The sequence below is a fragment of the Dromiciops gliroides genome, chromosome 2 (assembly GCF_019393635.1).
Source record: "Dromiciops gliroides isolate mDroGli1 chromosome 2, mDroGli1.pri, whole genome shotgun sequence".
NCBI lineage: Eukaryota > Metazoa > Chordata > Mammalia > Microbiotheria > Microbiotheriidae > Dromiciops > Dromiciops gliroides.
In genome coordinates, this window is record NC_057862.1 from 31,970,331 (window position 1) to 31,988,735 (window position 18,405).

Genomic DNA, 18,405 nt, shown 5'->3' on the forward strand with positions numbered 1-18,405 from the left:
GCGTTTGAGTATTTTCCACTCAGCTGTTAAAATTCCGGCATTATTTACCTTTGATGCCTCTGAGAGCAGCAAAGGGCAAAGGTAAGTAGGACTAGAGGCTGGGCCCCTTGAGCTCCAGTCCACTGTTCTGTTCATGACACGGTTCTCTCATTATGAATCCTTTCCTTTTTCCATTATTGGCTTGCTCAAGCAAATCCCAGATATCAAAACAGATAAAGGACTGGACTTGGCATGAGAAAGACATGAGTTCAAATTCTGTTTCAGATACTTATTAGCTACAGCCTCAGTTTCCTCATCTATAAAATAGGGATAATAAATAATAACAACTATTTCACAGGATTGTTGTGAGGGTCAGATGAGATAACCTATGTGAAACACTTTGCAAACCTTACTGAAGATGACCTTCCTGCTGGCTTAATGGTAACTGTTATGATACAAATATGAAATACAAAAATAAGAAAAAGACAGTCCCTATCTTCAGGAGAAGGTAGACAACATACTTCAAAGGAAGCTGAAAACAGGGCAGAGGCATCTGGAGAAGGTTGGAGAAGTCCCACGGAAGTGCTGCCAGCCGAGAAATGATATATTCTGAGCTGAACATCCTCCTTAAATGGTAGCCAGAATCAGTCCCTAAACCTCTGAGCTCAAGGTTATATTGGTGCGGCCTGTAATCTGTAGGAGAACATTACAAGCCCCTCAGCGTCCTGCCCTGAAAAGAGTGATGGGTGGTGGCCACAGATCCGGGTTAAAATCCTAACTCTTCCACTTGCTACCTGTGTGACCTAACCTCTGAGCCTTAGTTTCCTCTTCTATAAAATGAGATATTTGACTGGAGGTCTCTTGTAGCTCTAATTCTGTGGTTCTGTGGTGGTCCTCTGACTTCTCGAAGGGGAAGAGAACTGCATTCTGAGTCCTAGGACCTGGGTTAGAATTCAAGACCTGTCCAGTACTACCTAGATGACCTTGGTCAAGTCCTTTCCCATCTTTCAGTCCGTTCTTCATGTGTAACCTAGACCCAGATGATCCCAAAGTGCAGTCCCAGGGCTGACATTTTGTGGGAAGAGGGTAGAAGAAGCAGCTTACATTTTAGAGAGCGATTTTAGGCTTTGCAAAGTGCTTAACTATAGAAGTTTGGAAGTCGGTGATTTATTCTTAACCCGTGAGAAGGTTTAAAGGATTAAATAATTCACCACCAAAGAGTGTGAGTGTCTTCCCCTCTCTGGGTCTCAGTAAAAGGCCCCTCGGTTGGTGATGGGGGTTTATGCAGTTCCCATATTCTGAGAGCGAATATGAAGGCTAGACAGTGAAGTAGACACCAAATGCCCTCTGAGGTCGGAGGGAACCGGTTTAAAGACTGGGATGAGGCGAAGGTGAAAGCATACGCCAGGCCCAGGGCGGTGGCGGTCCCTGGTCTGGCCCTAGTGATGCAAATCCGCCCGCCTGCACGGGGCGGGGCGGCTACATCAGCTACATCTCGAGGTGCGCTCGCCAAGCTATCTCCCACCCGCTCCCCCGCCCAGGATCGTGACGAGTTTGAACTGGGGCGGCGCCTGCTCCACCCCTCCCCCGACCCCAACAGCCTCGGCAGCCGGGCGCCTTCCTGCAGCCGCGAGAGGGAAGCGGTGCCGCGGCTGAGGCTTGGCTGGGTTATTGCTACCATCTCAGATGGAGAGACTGCTTGCTTGCAGCCCAAGCCCGCGCCCTCCGCATCCAGGTGCCCCAACCTAGGGTCCTTAAGTCTGGGGCTCGCCTGTGGAATGCCCTGAGGTTGTGTGACCCCCCCCCCCACCCCCAACTGTCCTCCCTCCCTCCCTCCTCCTCCCGATCCTACGGACGTGGAGGTGGTTGCTGGGACTGACCCTGGAGAACACTTTACAGAGGACAGCAGCGAGGCCCGAGATCCAGAGACCCAGAACTGGCCTCTGAGTGTTGTGCACAGAACGAGGGATGGAACAGAGAAAGGGAATGCAGGAAAGGGGCCTGCTAGTATTAGAACGTGGAATGTTCGTGCAGGAAGGGACCTCAGGCCATAGAACGTTGCAACAGGCCTTAGAATGTTCTTGCAGGAAGGGACCTCGGCGCAAAGGACGTTGCAACAGGACATCGCAGAATATTCTTGCAGGAACGTTGCAACAGGGCATCATGGAATGTCAGTACAGGGCAGAGAACGCGAGAACGCTGCACAAGGAACGCAAGGGCTAGAGGGAACCCAGCGATTGCCCAGAGACCGAACCTCTGGGGGCAGCCCCAGAGGAGGGAGGAGGAAGGCTTGGAGTTGTTCGGCCCCCTTTTGTCCGGTCGTCATCCCCAGCATGCTTTTACTCAGGGCTACAGCATCCTGGGTTAGGGGAAGGAAGACGGGCGGGGCTCCCCCCCTGCCCCCTCCCCCCAGCACACCCACGCAGGCTTCCCTCGCTGTACGTGGGCGACGTGCCCATGCCGGGATGCCTGACTTGGGGAGGGGGGTGGTCCGTCCTCCCCGGCTCCACCCCGCCCCTCCCCGAGTCCCCCGGCTCGCTCGGCCCTTCCCGCACACAGACCGGGATGCCGCCCCAGTCTTGGCCCGTGGGCCCCGCCCGGCCACCCCGCTGCTGCAGGGCCGGGCGCCGGCAGCCAATGGGAGAGCAGGAGGTGGGCCGGCTTAGGGCTGTCACCCTCCCCTGGAGGAGGAGGAGGAGGAGAAGGAGAAGCGAGGGGGGGCGGAAAGGCGTCCGCGTCTTCTCCGGCTGCGAGGGAGGAGGAAGCAGCGGCGTTCCCGGCCCTAGCACCGGCGCGGAGGGAGGACCCCGGACTGGCTCCAGCGTCTCAGCGGAGCGCATCGCATCGCATCGCAACGCAGGAGCCCCCGGGCTGGGCTCGCCTTCGCCGGCACCATGATCGCCGCGCAGCTGCTCGCTTATTACTTTACCGAATTAAAGGATGACCGGATCAAGAAGGTGAGTGCCCGGCCGGGGGTGCGCAGTCCTGCCTCCCTTCTCTCCTTCTCCCTCCCGGCCCCATCCTCCCGGGAGGCCGGCGTTCGCAGCTGGAGCTACGCGCATTTGCTTGGAAAGCGGCTGCTGCCGCATGGAATCCCGGATCCCCCTCCCCTCCTCCCGTTTTCCCAGGGAGCCCTCCCCCGCCCCCAGGGTCTAGCCTCAGCACGGGGTGGGCTGTACATGGGCCCCACAGCCTGTGAGACCCAGCGGATAACTGCAGTGTCCTTGAAAACGGGATGGAGACGTCCCCTTTACCCCCGAACAGCCTCGCACTATAGAAGCAAGATTTCCCATCCCCAAGGCCTCTGTTACCGGCCTCGGAAATAGCCCCCTCTGGGCCACTGGGTTTGCACCCAGGGTGGGGGGTGGGGATGTGCGGAGGCACGGCTTTGGAAAAAGCCTTGGGCGAGTGAGGGAGCACCAGGCCCAGGGTGGAGACAGGAAAACCCAGTCTCGTAATTTCTTAGCTGGGGCAACTGGGGCCCGTTCCCCTATTTTTTCCCCCCAGCTGCTGTTAGCTGGGAGAGCTTGTTAATTAAGACGGGAGCGGGGAGCCAGCTACAGGCATTCCCCAGCATCCCGTCATTTAGGGGTGGGGGCAGGGTGAGGAGAACACCATTGGTTCACTTGCTTCATCTTTCCAAGCTTCTGGTCTGGCTGGATTTTCCAACTCCAGAAAGACGGACTTGTGATTTTCCCCAAATCATGGGAATAAAATAAGACCCTTTGGTCACTTCCGCCGGGAGGGTGCGTGGCATGCGTGTTTGGGACTAATATGTCCCAGTGTTTCTGTGTCTCTATAGACATACATATGCATACAGTGTATATGTGTTGCTTTTGGATGCTAGGGACTTGCCATATGTACGGCTGTGACTATTTGCGTCCGTATTTATGGACCCCCTCACAAACCTACAGGGTAGTGATGCTGCGGGGCCCTTGCCAGCGCCCAGGTAGTATGATCTGCTGGTACCAGACTCACATTTGCAATGTCTTTTTGAGACAAAACGTGTGCCGAGAGCACTCCGCAGGTCAGAGTGGGCTTCAGCATCAGGGCGTCCACTTGTGATGGACGGGCCCCAGGTCTTCTGAGGATTCATGGTCTGGTGTTTTCGGTGGCGATTGTCCTTGTGTGTTGCTCCATTCCCTTTCTCACATGGGGCTCTGGTTAGGGAATCCAGGGAAAAAGAGTAGATATGGATGCAGAAGGGGAAAGCCAAACTTAGAGGTCATGGGAGCCAGCCCACCCAGAAAGAGGTCATCCCGTGGCCAAGGTCACACACACAGCTGGAGAATGGCAGCACCAGGGCTGAATGCTCAGACTCAGGATTTGGACTGCTTTGGGAACCTGTGGAATGAGGAGCGAGGGCCAGAGCAGCCTTCCGAAGGGTACTTTAGATACTGAGTGAAAAGAAGGCTTGCCCTGGATGGAATTTTTAGCATTGGAAATGCGAAGATTTCAGTCTTCTTTCCTTGCACAGAGATATTCAGCCCTGAGGAAGGCGGTCCTCGTGTATCCTCAGGGGTGTCCCAAGCCCAGTGATTAGTGGTGGAGAAAGCTTGGGGGAACCGCTTCTTCAGTAGCCTTGCTTTAGAGATGAGGAAGCCTGAGAGTCACTGAGCACCTCTTGTGGGCAGCCAAGTCCTAGCTCCCCAAGTCATTCATGGTCGATGTGTGGGGAGCATCTGGTTCTGTATTGTGCTTCTCATCTTCAGAAAGTTAGGCTAACTTTCATTGTAAAGGTGGGGAAACTGAGACTCAGGATGTTAACTTTAACAGCACTTGGGTCTGTGGATAGATTTCAGAGCTTGGATGAGGGGAAAGTCCATTTTGATTTTTCATTTAGCATTTCCTTAAGTTAATTAAAAAGATTATTTTGAGAAAGGGCCCATAGGCCTTGCCAGACTGCCAGATGGGCCCATGACACAATATCAGGCTTTCTAAAGGCTTGCAGACCATTTACGCGGTATCTCAATTTGACTTGATCCTCAAGGGAAGGGGACGAAGGTCCCTCAGCTCCAAGATAGTATTCTAGTCTTATATGGTGCACTTATAGAGTCTGGAGTGGCCATATATAGTATCTCAGATCCTGTGGGTGGCATAGGTAGTAGGAGACTGATAGCAATACAGAGCCAAAGGCTCATCTCCTCCCAGAGTGGGGCCTAGAGGGAGGTACTTCCCCTCTCTGGACCCATTTCCTCATCCCTCCAGTGAAGGGGAGGAAGGGAATGATGGCTGGTGGCTTCCCCTCTTAGGCTTAGAGTCATTCTTTATACTCACATATATGGCATGTGGGAGTCCTGTGTCCCAGGCTTCTGTCCAGTCACCAGGGCCTGAGTGACACTGGGTGGGGTGGGGTGGGGGTGGGGGGAGGTCATTTAAAAGCCTGATGACTCCTCATCTCTGTGGGATGCTTTAGGTGGGGTCCTGTCACTGAAGCAGGTCCTCTTCAGGCCTCTTTAAGGCTGGAGAATTCTGTGAGTCACTTCCTACAGGTGAAACCTTCCTTTTGAGGGAGAGAGAGACACACACACACACACACACAGAGACACAGAGAGACAGAGAGACAGAGAGATGCTTTTGAAAAGCTCAAACTGGGTGTGGCCCAAGAAGAAGCCTTCTGAGGCCTGTGAGCGCCACACTGTAATGTAAGCTTCCTACCTAGGCCTGGCCTCATAGCTCTCTATTGTCCTGATGACCTTGGTCACTTGTCCTAAGTGAGAAAATACATCTGTAAAGTGCTTTGCAAACCTCAAAGTGCTATGTACATGTGAACTAATATTATTATTTAGTAAATACATCTTCCTCCCAGGGGCTCCCAGCACTGCACAGTCCAGTCTCACTGTCACCTCCTCGTTGTTCCCTGGTGGGGCTTACAGAGGATTCTTGTAATCATAGTCGTAATCAATAAACTTGTATTAAGTGCTTACTATGTGCCAGGCACTCGAACTCAGACCTGGGACTTTAGAAGCTGCTTAGACCACCCCCCCCCTATTTTTACAGGTAAATTAAGAGGGGTCACTGCTGGCCTGGGGAATGGGAATGGGAATCTCCCACACTTTGGCTAGGATGCTAGCACTTACCTCCTTTGAAGGAAATGGAGGTGGTCTCTGATAATACTAATGATGACTGGCTATAGTGCCCTAGCTCATTTGATTTTTCATAAGTGCTTAAGGAATTATCAAAGGAGTTAGGAAGACCTGAGTTCAAATCTTTCTACAGACACTATAGCTGTGTGACCCTGGGCAAGTCACTCTTTACCTCAATTTTCTCATCTGTAATTGGGGATATTAATAGCGCTTACCTCTTAGAGTTGTTATGAGGATCAAATGACCTAATGGTAAAACCCTTAGCACAGTCCCTGGCATGCAGTAAGAACTTAAAAAATGCTAGCTATTATCATTATCATCGGTATTTTGCAGATGAGTAAAGTGAGACAGAGGTTAAGCCCCTTGCCCAGGGTCACATGGATAATAAGTTCTGAGATAGGATCTGAACCCAGATTTTCCTGATCCCACATCCAACTGGGTCGGTACCCTACTCCACAGTGCTTCCTCTGGTTGCCTAGTCTTAACTCCGTGCTGCCATCTGACTTAAGTGGGTGCTTCCCATATTTATTTGTGGTTATTTGTCTTTGTACGGATGTATCTCTGCACATACCCCCACAGGGTATGTGTGAGGCTTTTCACCCTAAGTGTTTCCCTGATTAGAAGGTAGTATATGGGGATTCCTTTCACATTGCTTCTCTTCACATAAGCACCTACTATGTGCAAGGTACAAGCACAAAGATGGAAACAGTCCCTCCCCTCAAGGAGCTTACATACTCCCAGAAAGATAGAACTGGCAGAGAAACAGCAGGTTATCAACCCATTCTCTCCCGTTGGCCAAATGGAGTCAAAGTGCCCGGCATCCTTCCGTGGGTCTTGGCTGTAGTAGAAAAGGGCTGAGGTGGGGGGATGGTCCTGGTCCTAGATCTGGTCCCAGGCCTGTGCCTCTGTGCAGACTGGGTGGCATTGATTTGTACTTTTCTAGGGCGCTTAATACAGCGTTGGGTTGTATGTAATCGTAGAGTGACCACACTGATGCCCCATTTCGATAGCCCCTTGGAGCTGATCGCTTGGACTTAGAGGAGTGAAGGGATTTCCCCAGGGTCACACCTAAACCTGTGTGGAACAAGTTACAGATTTGAAGTCCAAAGGACCCAGCCCTAAATTTCAGCCCTGTCACCAGTTTGACCTTAAGCAAGTTACTTCCCTCTTCTAGGTCCCTTTTTTCACATCCATAAAAGAAGTTTGATTTCAATGACCTTTAAGGCCCTAAATCTATGATCCTATAAAGGGAAGCCAGGTTGGCCAGGGAAAGGTTAATTCATAGCCACTGGGGCTCAGGATGCCTCCTAATTGTTTTTGCTGCTAGGCTCTGGATATTTTTATTTTTATTTTATTTATTTATTTTTTTGGTGAGGCAGTGGGGGTTAAGTGACTTGCCCAGGGTCACACAGCTAGTAAGTGTCAAGTGTCTGAGGCTGGCTTTGAACTCGGGTCCTTCTGAATCCAGGGCCAGTGCTTTATCCACTGTGCCACCTAGCTGCCCCCTGGATATTTTTAAACAGTGCTTCTATTTGGGATTAAAAAAACAAAACAAAAACAATTACTGGTCACCTTCTTATTAGCTCTTTCTGGGATCAGGGACCTGGATGCAACTGCTGTCTCTAATATACTGATTATTCTGTGACCAGGTTGAGTTTGCTCTTCTGTAACCCAGGGATAATGTTTACACTATCTGCCTCCCAGGGGAGGAAAAAGCTTTGTGTAGCTGAGATCAAATCACTCCACCTCTGTTTCTTTCTCTATAAAATGGGGATAATCATGTTCAACCTACTTAACTTTATCAAAAGTTGGAAAGGAGCCTCAGGGCCCGCTGAGTTCAACTCCCTGGCTTTATAGTCGAGCCTCCTTAGGCCTGGAGAGAGCTGGAGTCACTTACCCAAGGTCACTCAGGTCCTCCTGACTCCAAACCCAAGCACACCGCCCTCCTGACGTTGTGAGGAAAACACCTTGGAAGCTCTAAAGCCCAAAGATAAGACATGCTGATTCCGGGCTTCAGTTACCGGAGCCGCCCAGATCTAAATATAAATAATAAATGCCCTCCTCCTTTGCTTCACAAGCTTGGTGAGATTGTGAATATTTGTACAGAGGGTGGGCTGAGCATTTCTGTTCAGAGATGTAAGGTCACAGCTTCAAGGTGAATGGGTTCTCTGGAGAAAATGAGACATGCCCCGGGCTGCTGCAGCTGACCCCTGTGGTGGTTGGTCCCAAGTATCCTGGAGGAGATGGCCTCACTCAAGGATTTATCTTCCTTAAAAAAAAATTCCCAGAACTGAATACTAGTCCAGAGTTACACATTACTTTATTCCATTTTTTTCTCTCTGATCCACCAAACCACAGTATGATACAGTTAAGTCAGGGGACCTTGGTTGAAATCCTGCCTCTGCCACTACTACTTGTATAGCCTTGGGTAATCTCTGAGCCTCAGTTTCCTCAGCTGTAAAATGTAAGAGTTGGATTGGATGGATCCCTCCCAGCATGAGATCTATTATCTTCTTGTAAAGTACATGCCTGGTAAATATCAGGGGCAGGATTTGAACCCAGGTTCTCTGGACCCAGTGCTTGCCTCCCTTTTCAGCTCTGATCCTATGAACTCTCATTCATATAGCTCTTTCAATATTTCAAAGTACTTTGCATATTTTGTGAATCACCCTGCTTTGCATATTCTATAATAACTGTCCTTTGCATAGATCTTTAAGGTTTGCTGGACTTGGAAGTCAGGAAGCCATGAGGTTAAATTCAGCCTCTGACACCTACTTGCTGTGTGACCCTGGGCAAGTCACTTAACTCCTCAGCCTCATGAGTATGATTATGGTACCTCCTTCCTGGGGTTATTGAGAGGATCAGATGAAATAACTAATCAAGTGCTTTGCAAACCTTAAAGGGCTATGTAAATGTTAGCAATCGATATTTATACACATTTTCTATAATTTGATTTTCACGAGAATCCTGGGAGGCAAATACTGCAGATAGTTTTATCTCCATTTTATAGATGCAAAACCTGAGTTTGAATGAGGTTAAAGTGACTCTGTTTGAAAATTGAAAAATGTCCCAGTAGAAAATCCAGATACAGAGCCAGAAAGTAGGGGAGGGGAAGCAGTGGTCAGACTTACACCTAAACAGTGTTTGGACATCTGGTCCTCCCATGTGACTGTAGGAAGCTGGAGATGTGTTGGAAGCTTGGTGCTAATCTGGGTACACTTCCCCAAACAAGAGAAACAAAGGCAAACAGATTTCTGATAGTATCTTAGTGGGTGCCTACTCTGTGCAATCCTTATCTGATAAAATACCAATTAGCCATTGGAGTCCAGACCCCTTGAAAGGCTGGGAGGGAAGCCTGGGAGAACATGTATGAGAATTAGTTGCAGAAAAATAAACATAGTGAATCCCTAGAAGTCCAGGAAGTGGGGTGGTGTTTCAACTATATCCAACCATGAGATTGCTGTGTCAGTTTCAACTCTCTCCTAGATATGTCACTTTCAACTCTCCAACCATGAAATAGTTATGTCAGCTTCACTTCTCTCTGAGAAATGTCAATTTCAACTCTCTAGGGAGATAGTTATGTCAATTTCAGCTGTCTCCCAATATGTCAGTTTCAACTCTCTCCATTCATGAGACAGCCATGTCATCCTCAACTCTCTCCCAAATGTTAGTTTCAGCTCTAGCCAGGAGACAGTTTCAACTTTTTACCAGCTATGTCAGTTTCAACTCTCTCCAGCCATTAGACAGCTGGCCCAAATTCAGAGTAATGCACTTAGGTTTTGAGAAATGTTTTATTTCTATCCAAGAGCCTGGAAGGCTGGCATCTTAGGGAGAACTGGCCAGACCTTGGGAGTCAAACCAGCCCCAAGTGCTAAATATTTCAGGAATACTTCTCTCCAGGTACTTTTTTGAATAACACAGGAGTCATTTGTTCTCCATTGAGGGTCCTCTTTGGGTGTCAACAGAAGATGCTAAAGAAGGTGAAGATATAGCTGCCACTTGGGAAGTTTCTGTTATTTTGGAGAGACTAGGGCATACATGAAATGAAGTTCAAATGAGAAGCCACAAAGTGCTATATAAATGCTAGCTATTATAAAATCAACCCCTCGTTTTACATATGAGGAAACAGGCCCAGAAGGTGAAGCATCTTGCTCACTAAATTAAGTGACAGTTGGGTTTGGAAACCAGGTCTTCTGACACTTTCCCCTGCTCATCATTTAGAGTGTCTCAGAGAGGACCCTGGATTGGGAGTCAGGAGACTTCTCATCCTGTTCCTTACCACCAGCCAGTTATAAGACATTGGGTAAATTCCTTCTCTGGATCTTTTTTTCCTTTTACCTAATCTCAGTATCATAATACGAAGGGGCGAGGGGCGGGGGGGGGGGGGAACTAGATTGTTCAAATTATCCATAAAATGAGGGGGTGGAACTTTAATACCTACTCCCCCCTTCCTGGTCCTTAATTCTGTTCCACATTTTAGGGAGGCTGGAGGGTGTGGAAATAACTTTGGGATGCAGAGTCAGAAAATCTGGATTAGTTTTGAGTCTACCACTCAATTTCAGGGTGACCCTAGAAAAATAGCTTTACATCTCTGGGCTTCACATAAAGGAATTGGACGAATGCTGATGAAATCAGTCTAAGATCTCTTCTGGGTGATTTCTTTTTTTTTCTTTTCTTTTTTTTTTTAGTGAGGAAATTGGGGTTAAGTGACTTGCCCAGGGTCACACAGCTAGTAAGTGTTAAGTGTCTGAGGCCGGATTTGAACTCAGGTCCTCCTGACTCCAGGGCCCGTGCTCTATCCACTGCGCCACCTAGCTGCCCCTGGAGAATACTTGTTTTTGACAGAATTCCTCCCCCACCCTCCATTCTTGTAGAATCTAAGTTCTTAAAGTCAGGGAGCTTTTTGTTTTGTCTTTGATCACTTATTTGTTGGGAAATGGCCCTTGTGTCGGGTTTCTTATATCTCAGATATCACTTTTATTGAAGATATTTGATGCAATTTTTTTCCCATTCCATAATTACTTATTCCAGCTACATTGATTTAGTTTGTGCAGAAGACTAAAATTTCCTGTAGTCCCATTGCCTAACATAGTATCTAATTCATAGCAAGCATTTTAGGAAATGTGGGTTGAATTGAATCCCAGAACCTGTTGATTCTTTCTTTCTTTCTTTCTTTCTTTCTTTCTTTCTTTCTTTCTTTCTTTCTTTCTTTCTTTCTTTCTTTCTTTCTTTCTTTCTTTCTTTCTTTCTTTCTTTCTTTCTTTCTTTCTTTCTTTCTTTCTTTCTTTCCTTCCTCTCTTCCTTCCTTCCTCTCTTCCTTCCTTCCTCTCTTCCTTCCTTCCTCCCTTCCTTCCTTCCTTCCTTCCTTCCTTCCTTCCTTCCTTCCTTCCTTCCTCTCTTCCTTCCTCTCTCCTTCCTTCCTTCCTTCCTTCCTTTTTTGCAGTTTACTGGAGAACCTTGAAAGTGTAGTAACTTGGTTATTCAAATTATATTCTGAAATGGGAGAGAAATTTGGTAGCTTCCCAATATCCCTGCCTTTTGATTATTTTATTTTCTGCTGCTAGTAGAACCTATGTTTGGTAACCCCCACTCCCCTTCCCCCACTCTAGGGTCCTATGATTTAGAGTTGGCAGGGACCTAGCCACGATGGCCATCTGGTCTAACCTTGTCATTTTCCATCATGGAAGCTCTAGGAGGTTAAACTTGTAAGTGACTGCAAGCCAGTCCTTTGTACTCCCTTCTTGCATGTGTTCATTCATGTTTCAGCAATGAGCTTGGTGTAAAATTAGCCCAGGCCCTAATTCGCCTTATCAAGCAGAGCTCTTGTTGTAAAGTATGACTGCATTAAGTTGACAGGGCCTATGATGAGAAACACCAACTCCATTGACTGCTGCTAATGAAATATTTATATAATCCTAGCTTTATGGGTAAAAAAAAAAAAGTCTTTTAAAAAACCCCTTAGTTTTATTTGGTAGAAGTACATGAAAGTTTTTAGGGAATTAAAACAAGGACAAGGACCTGTTGTTTTCCTGTCACACATCCGCATCTCTCATCTCTCTTTCTTTCTCTAGCCGGCCCCTTATTCTGTGGGTTCTAGTCGTGTCTTGTGGGTAATGAGTGGATGACTAAATCCGGAGGCAGGCAGAGCTACAACATGACATGTGCAGCACAACACTTTGAAAATGGAAGCTGTCTCCCTACCCATGGAGGAAGTTTACACACCCACATCGTTATTTCCCTCTGCCCTTGAATGGGCAAAAAGTGTTCTGCATTCCAGGGGGACTAAGTATCAGTGTGACATTGGAGCTATTTAACCTTGATGAGGCCTGTAGCTCTTGGGAAATCGTTGGACTGGGGCATCTTTAAGGGGGGTCCTTTTTCATATATATTTTCATGATTATTTTACTAGAATTGGTTTCCTTTTGTACTACTGTGTCATTTATTTTATGCATTTGATAACATTCTTCTGAGAAGGGGCCCATCACAGCTTCCCTTCACTACCAGAGGGGCCCAGAACACAAAGGTTAAGACTCCCTGCTCTAAGGTCTCAGGGAGTCTGATTTTAAACATTGTTATTGCCGTGCAAAAGCCAGGCCTCTTTTCCTGGCTCCTGATTTGTTTGGACAGGCCAGCACCTTGGACTCTCACAGGGTCCACAGCCCTGTTTATTGACTGATTTTAGGTAAGACATTCCACCACTCCCAAACTAAATTGCCCCATTGACAAAATAAGGAAAAGTAATAGGTTTTTTTTTTTGCTCAAAGGGGTGGGCTTAGGATAGTGTCATCAGAGGAATTTTTAAAATTAGGAAAATAAAATGACACCTTTATAGATGAATAAAATAACATGGAAAATGTTATTTTATTCCTTACTCCTTAGTCACCAGGACATTAGATTAAAATGAATCGTTTTCCAGAAGTTCATTTGTATATGCAGTGTTCAGTGTTCTGAATGCCTTTTTGCATAGAAATAATGTTATAAATAGGTTAGGGGAGTAGGGCAGTCTCCTAGGCCAGCTATTGAGACTTATTGATTGCTGCCATTTATACAAGCTATCCCAGAAATCTTAGTGCAATTTTAAAGCTTAAATAGCTTTAAACGTTAATGGTTTTCAAACTGCACTAAATCTTTTGGGACACCCAGTATAGTGCTTGAAGGTTTGCAAAATGCTTTATAGATTTATCAAATTGATCCTCCTGACAACTTTGTTAGGTAGATGCTACAGGTACCATATGCCAGTCAATAAAATTAATCAATCAAGCAAAAATTTTTTTTTGCTTTTTAAAAAATACATTATTTTATTTTTCATTTATGGAATAAAACAAACATTTCCATAACAGAGTATAGTTTTTTAAAAAGATGATTGCACATGAAGCTGCAAATCTATTATGTACAACTTGCTATTGCTTTTCAATATATGTTCTAAAATATTTATAGCAGCTCTCTTTGTGGTGGCAAAGAACTGGGAATCACAGGGATGCCTGTCAATCGGGGAATGGCTGAACAAGTCATGGTATTTGATTGTGATGCAATACTGCTGTCCTATAAGAAAGGATGAGCTCAGGGCAACTAGGTGATGCAATGGATAAAGCACCAGCTCTGGATTCAGGAGGACCTGAGTTCAAATACGGCCCCAGACACTTGACACTTACTAGCTATGTGACCCTGGGCAAGTCACTTAACCCTCATTGCCCTGCCTAAAAAAAGAAAGAAAGAAAGGATGAGCTCGATGAACTTAGAAAAATGTGCATTTATCAAGCTCTTATCATGTGCTAGGCCCTAGGATACCATGAGTTGTGCTGGGGATACAAAAAGAGGCAAAGACATTATTCCTGCCTTCAGGGAGCTCACTTTCTAGCAGGGGAGACAAACCCTCCTCAAAATACTTTACCACGCAGGGGTAGCTAGGTGGTGCAGTGGATAAAGCACTGGCCCTGGATTCAGGAGGACCTGGGTTCAAATCCAGCCTCAGACACTTGACATGTACTAGCTGTGTGACCTTGGGCAAGTCACTTAACCCTCATTGCCCTGCAAAAAAATTTTTTTAAATTAAATTTTTAAAAATGCTTTATGGCATATATGGTGTCTGTTCCTCCCCACCCAAAGTCTTCTCCAGGCCAAACACATAGCCTTCTTCAGCTGATCCTCAGATGACATGAACTTGGGCCCTTCATCCTCATGGTTGGCCTCTCTGGGATACTCTTAACTTACCCCAAATTTCCCTAAAATGCGCCCCCCCACCTCCTTTAGTACTTCAGGTGTAGTAGGATCAGGGCAGAGATCATTGGTACCGTTAGCTCCAGTCCTAGACAATGTGTGTGCCTCTTGTACACACCTCATCACTGACTCATGTTGAGCTGTTGGCTAGCCATGCTTCCCCCTCTTGTACTTGTGAAGCTGATGGTTTTTTTTTTAGCTCAAGTGTAAGACTTTCTGTTTCTCCCTTGGAGGCTTTTTCTGACTCAGTTTGGCCCAGTGTTCCAGCCCTCCTAGAGCTTTTTGTGTCTTGACTCTATTGGGTTAGCACTCTTGCCCCATTCTGTGGCATCTGCAGCTTGGATAAACTTGCCATCTCTGCCTTTTTATCCAAATCACTGATAAAACGAGCGAGGAGTATGGGGCAATCATGAATGTCATTTATGTAGCATTTTAAGGGTTGCCAGGCGTATCTTTAAAAAATTATGTTTTGAGGGCAGCTAGGTGGCGCAGTGGATAAAGCACCGGCCCTGGATTCAGGAGTACTTGACTTCAAATCCGGCCTCAGACACTTAACACTTACTAGCTGTGTGACCTTGGGCAAGTCACTTAACCCCAATTGCCTCACCAAAAAAAAAATTACGTTTTGGGTTCAGACGGGTCATTTTATCTGTTTGGGAACTTGAGGGATTTATATTAGCAACTCCTTATAGAGTTGCTTGGGGCTCTGAGAGGTTAAGTCACCTGACTGTTTATACATAGTACCTACTGTGAGCTAAGCATTGCGCATGGATCTCCAACTTCAAGGAGCTCACATCCTAATGGGGGAAGACAACATATAAACAACTGTGTATGTCCAAACATACACATGCATATACATATGTGTCTGTGTATCCACGCATGCAGAAGGAAGGGGCTAAAATCAAGGAGGGACCAGATCATTGCATCAGAACTGGAGGGGACCTCGGAGGCTATTAAGCCTCATTGTTATGTTTGTTATAGTTGAGGAAGCAAGCCCAGGGACATCAAAATTATTCTCAAGGTCACATTAGGGAGTAAGAAGAGACAGAGGCTAGTTTTGAACTCAAGCTCTGACTCTAGAGCAGTGCTTTCCCCACTATACCGAGCTGCCTCTATAGATAGATAGGTATGACTAGTGTTGTTATCCCCACTTGACAGATGAGGAAACTGAGGCTCAGAGAGAGAAGGTGAGGTTTCCAGGGTCACGAGGCTGGCAAGTGTTAAGAGTCACCCTGACTCCAGGTTCCCTTTCCTGCTGTGCCACACCATCTCAGGCCAAGCATGGATTCCTGGGGCGTCCTCTCTGTGAGGTCCTCGCTAGCAGTGGTACTCAACTCTTGGCCATTTTTCCATACTTGCCATTCATTGTGTCCTTTTGTGGGAAGTCCTGGGGTAAAGAGTGAGCATGTCCACTGAGGAATATTACCCTGTGGAGAAAATGAACGATTGGTGTGGGAGCTAAACCTGCATGCAGGCAGCTAGACCGCCCAGTGGCAAGAGTCTGGATGGCCTGAGTTCAGATCTAGCTGTGTGACCCTGGGCAGGATATTTAGCTGCTTTTTGCCTGTTTCCTCATCTATAAACTGAGGATAATAAGACTATCTACCTCCCTCCCAGGGTCATTGTGAGGATCGAATGAGAGACTTGTTAAAGTGCTTAGCACAGAGTCTGGCACATAGTAGGTGCTTAAAAATACTTAATCTAAAGCAAACAAAAAAGGAAGTCACTTGACTGCTTTGCCAGTGAAGAGAGAACTGTAGGTAGGTCATTTGCTGATGACCTTTTGGGTGGCTACAGATCAGACTGGTTGTGTCCTTGCCTGAAGAGATGTTGGATTCATGGGTGCCCATTGGGAGAGGCAATGAGGAAAGAGGGAAGAGTGCAGGGATTGGGAAGTAAGGCTTCCCCAATGAGACACCATGAAGATGGAGAGTATGCATAGGAAACCCTCAGTGATTGGCATGGAATAGTGTAGATTACATATTTAGAGCTGAAGGTGACCTTGATCATTGACCTTGGGAGGCTTGAATCCAAACTCTGTGGCTTTGAGCCTCTCCCTAAGTCTCTTTTACACCTAAGTTTCCTCATCTGTGAAATGGGCACAGTAATACTTAGGATGATCCAGAAGAGACCTTGGATATCATCTCGTCCAACCCTCCCATTTTACAGATGAGAAAACCAAGGCTCAGATGTGATGGTTTATTTTGCCAAACTGTAACTTATTGTAAGAGAAGCTTGTATTGTCGAGGAGGGAAGGAGCAAGGGAAGTGATAGTTATGTTTTTAAACAGCCATAAAGTGGTTGTTTAGAAAAAAACCAACAATAACCCGGCATAAAAGAAACTCCAGCTAAGAGGAGGAAGTGGGTTGCCCAAGGCAGTATGAAGCAATCCGTGTCAGAACCATATGGAGAGGCAGGTCTTCTGACCTGAAATCCAGTGCTCCCTACCCCATGCCAGGACATTGCCTCACCCACTTGTTATGGGTTCATAGATCTTCAGGGCTGGAAGGGGCCTCAGACTGAGACCCAGAGAGATGAAAAGACCAAGGTCACCCAGGGATCAAGACAGCAGAGCTGGGGTGTGAACTGAGGGTCTCTGACTCCAAATTCAGTTGTTCTCTGTTGTCCTGAAGATTAAATGGCATAATATTTGTGAAGTGCTCAGTCCAGTGCCCGGCACACAGTAGGCATTTAATAAATACTTGTTCTTCCCTCCTTCCACTACTTTGTAAGATAAACAAGCATTGTCATCATTATCATCTTGGGCAAGTCACTTGCCTTCACCGAGTCAGTTTCCTCATCTGTAAAATGGGAGGGGTGGGGGTTAGACTGGATGGTCGCTATGGTCCCTTCCATCTGGGCTGTGACAAAGGTCGTGGGTCCTTTTCCTGAACAGATTTCTGGGACGCCTTCCTTCAGAAGGAAGGCATGTAGAATGACACACCACAGACGTCTATCTACATTGTTTCCTTGCCTCTTCTAAAAGAAGGCATGCTCTTTGAGGGCCTCTGCACACAGTAGGCTTACAGGATCATAGATTTAGCCCTGCAGGGGGCCTGAGAGACCCTCCAATCCGACCCCCTCCTTATTTTACAACTGAGGATGCAGTTCTCTCTAAGTGAGAGATCAAAGGGTCACAGAGTAAATGGCTGGGGGGTGGGGCTAGAACCTGCATTCTCTGTCGCTGAATCCATTTGTCTTTCCACTGTACCTCATCGATCTATCGAAGAGCTCAGACCAGGCAGAGTATCTGTTATCCTTGTTTTTCCCAATGGAAAAACACCGAGAGCTTGATGTGACCTGTCCAAGGTCACACTGCACACACCAGTCCTTCTGCATGGTCCCCCCACCCCAACCCCGGCTTTCCCTCATTGAGCCTGAGTAGGCCTGCGAGTTGCTCCCATGGCACCCTGGGTGCCGTCCATCCCAGGCCTCCTGTTCTTCCTGCCATACCACATTCCATTGCTATTCACTCCAGCGATCAGTAGCCGCCTGTATTTTTAGCCGGCTCAATGTGACAGCTTTGTCCTGGGCCCTGGGCAAGGGCCCCAACGGTGGGAGGCTGCTGCCACCTGGGGTCAAGGCCGCCGAGAGGTCAGGCTAACCTCGGCTGCAAGGTTGGACTTAAAACCTGAATTAACCCAAAGGGTTTCCCAGCCCCGAGCCTGGGCTTTGTGGAAGGGCCTGAGAAGCATGGGGGAAGGCCAAAGAGTCTGAGAACTGGATGGAAGGGACCTCCCTGGCCGATCAGTCCAAGCCATACACAAAAGGAATCCCCGCCATGGCTCCCCCACAGCCGGTCTTCCAGCCTCTGCTCGAAGCCTCCACCTCGAGTCAGCCCATTCACTCCACTTTGGCACTGCTCAAATTGTCAGCAAGTTTTTCCTGATATCGGGCCTAAAGTTTTCTCTTGGAGACTTCTCCCACTGTTATTCACTGTAACGAAGGGAGAAACCCCAGCGATATTTAGAAAGAGACCACAGAGGTCCTGTTCTGAAGTTCCTGGGCCCCATTTTGTCCAGATTCCCCTTTCTCCCAACCCCCAAGTACTTTCAAGTTAGCAAAGCACTTTACTTCCATTATCTCCCTTGAACCTCCCTCAAACTTTGTGAGATAAGTACTC

At 47.3% G+C, this 18,405-nt stretch overlaps 1 protein-coding gene across 1 annotated transcript in view; it reads left to right on the forward strand.

Annotated features, from left to right (window-relative positions):
- The first annotated feature begins 2,673 nt into the window (after positions 1-2,673).
- HK1 (hexokinase 1) overlaps positions 2,674-18,405 on the forward strand; it is a 79,224-nt gene continuing 63,492 nt past the window's right edge. The window contains exon 1 of the mRNA XM_043983910.1: positions 2,674-2,936. Coding sequence (XP_043839845.1) covers positions 2,874-2,936 — 63 coding nt within the window. The 5' untranslated portion in view covers positions 2,674-2,873. The remainder of the gene's footprint in view (positions 2,937-18,405) is intronic.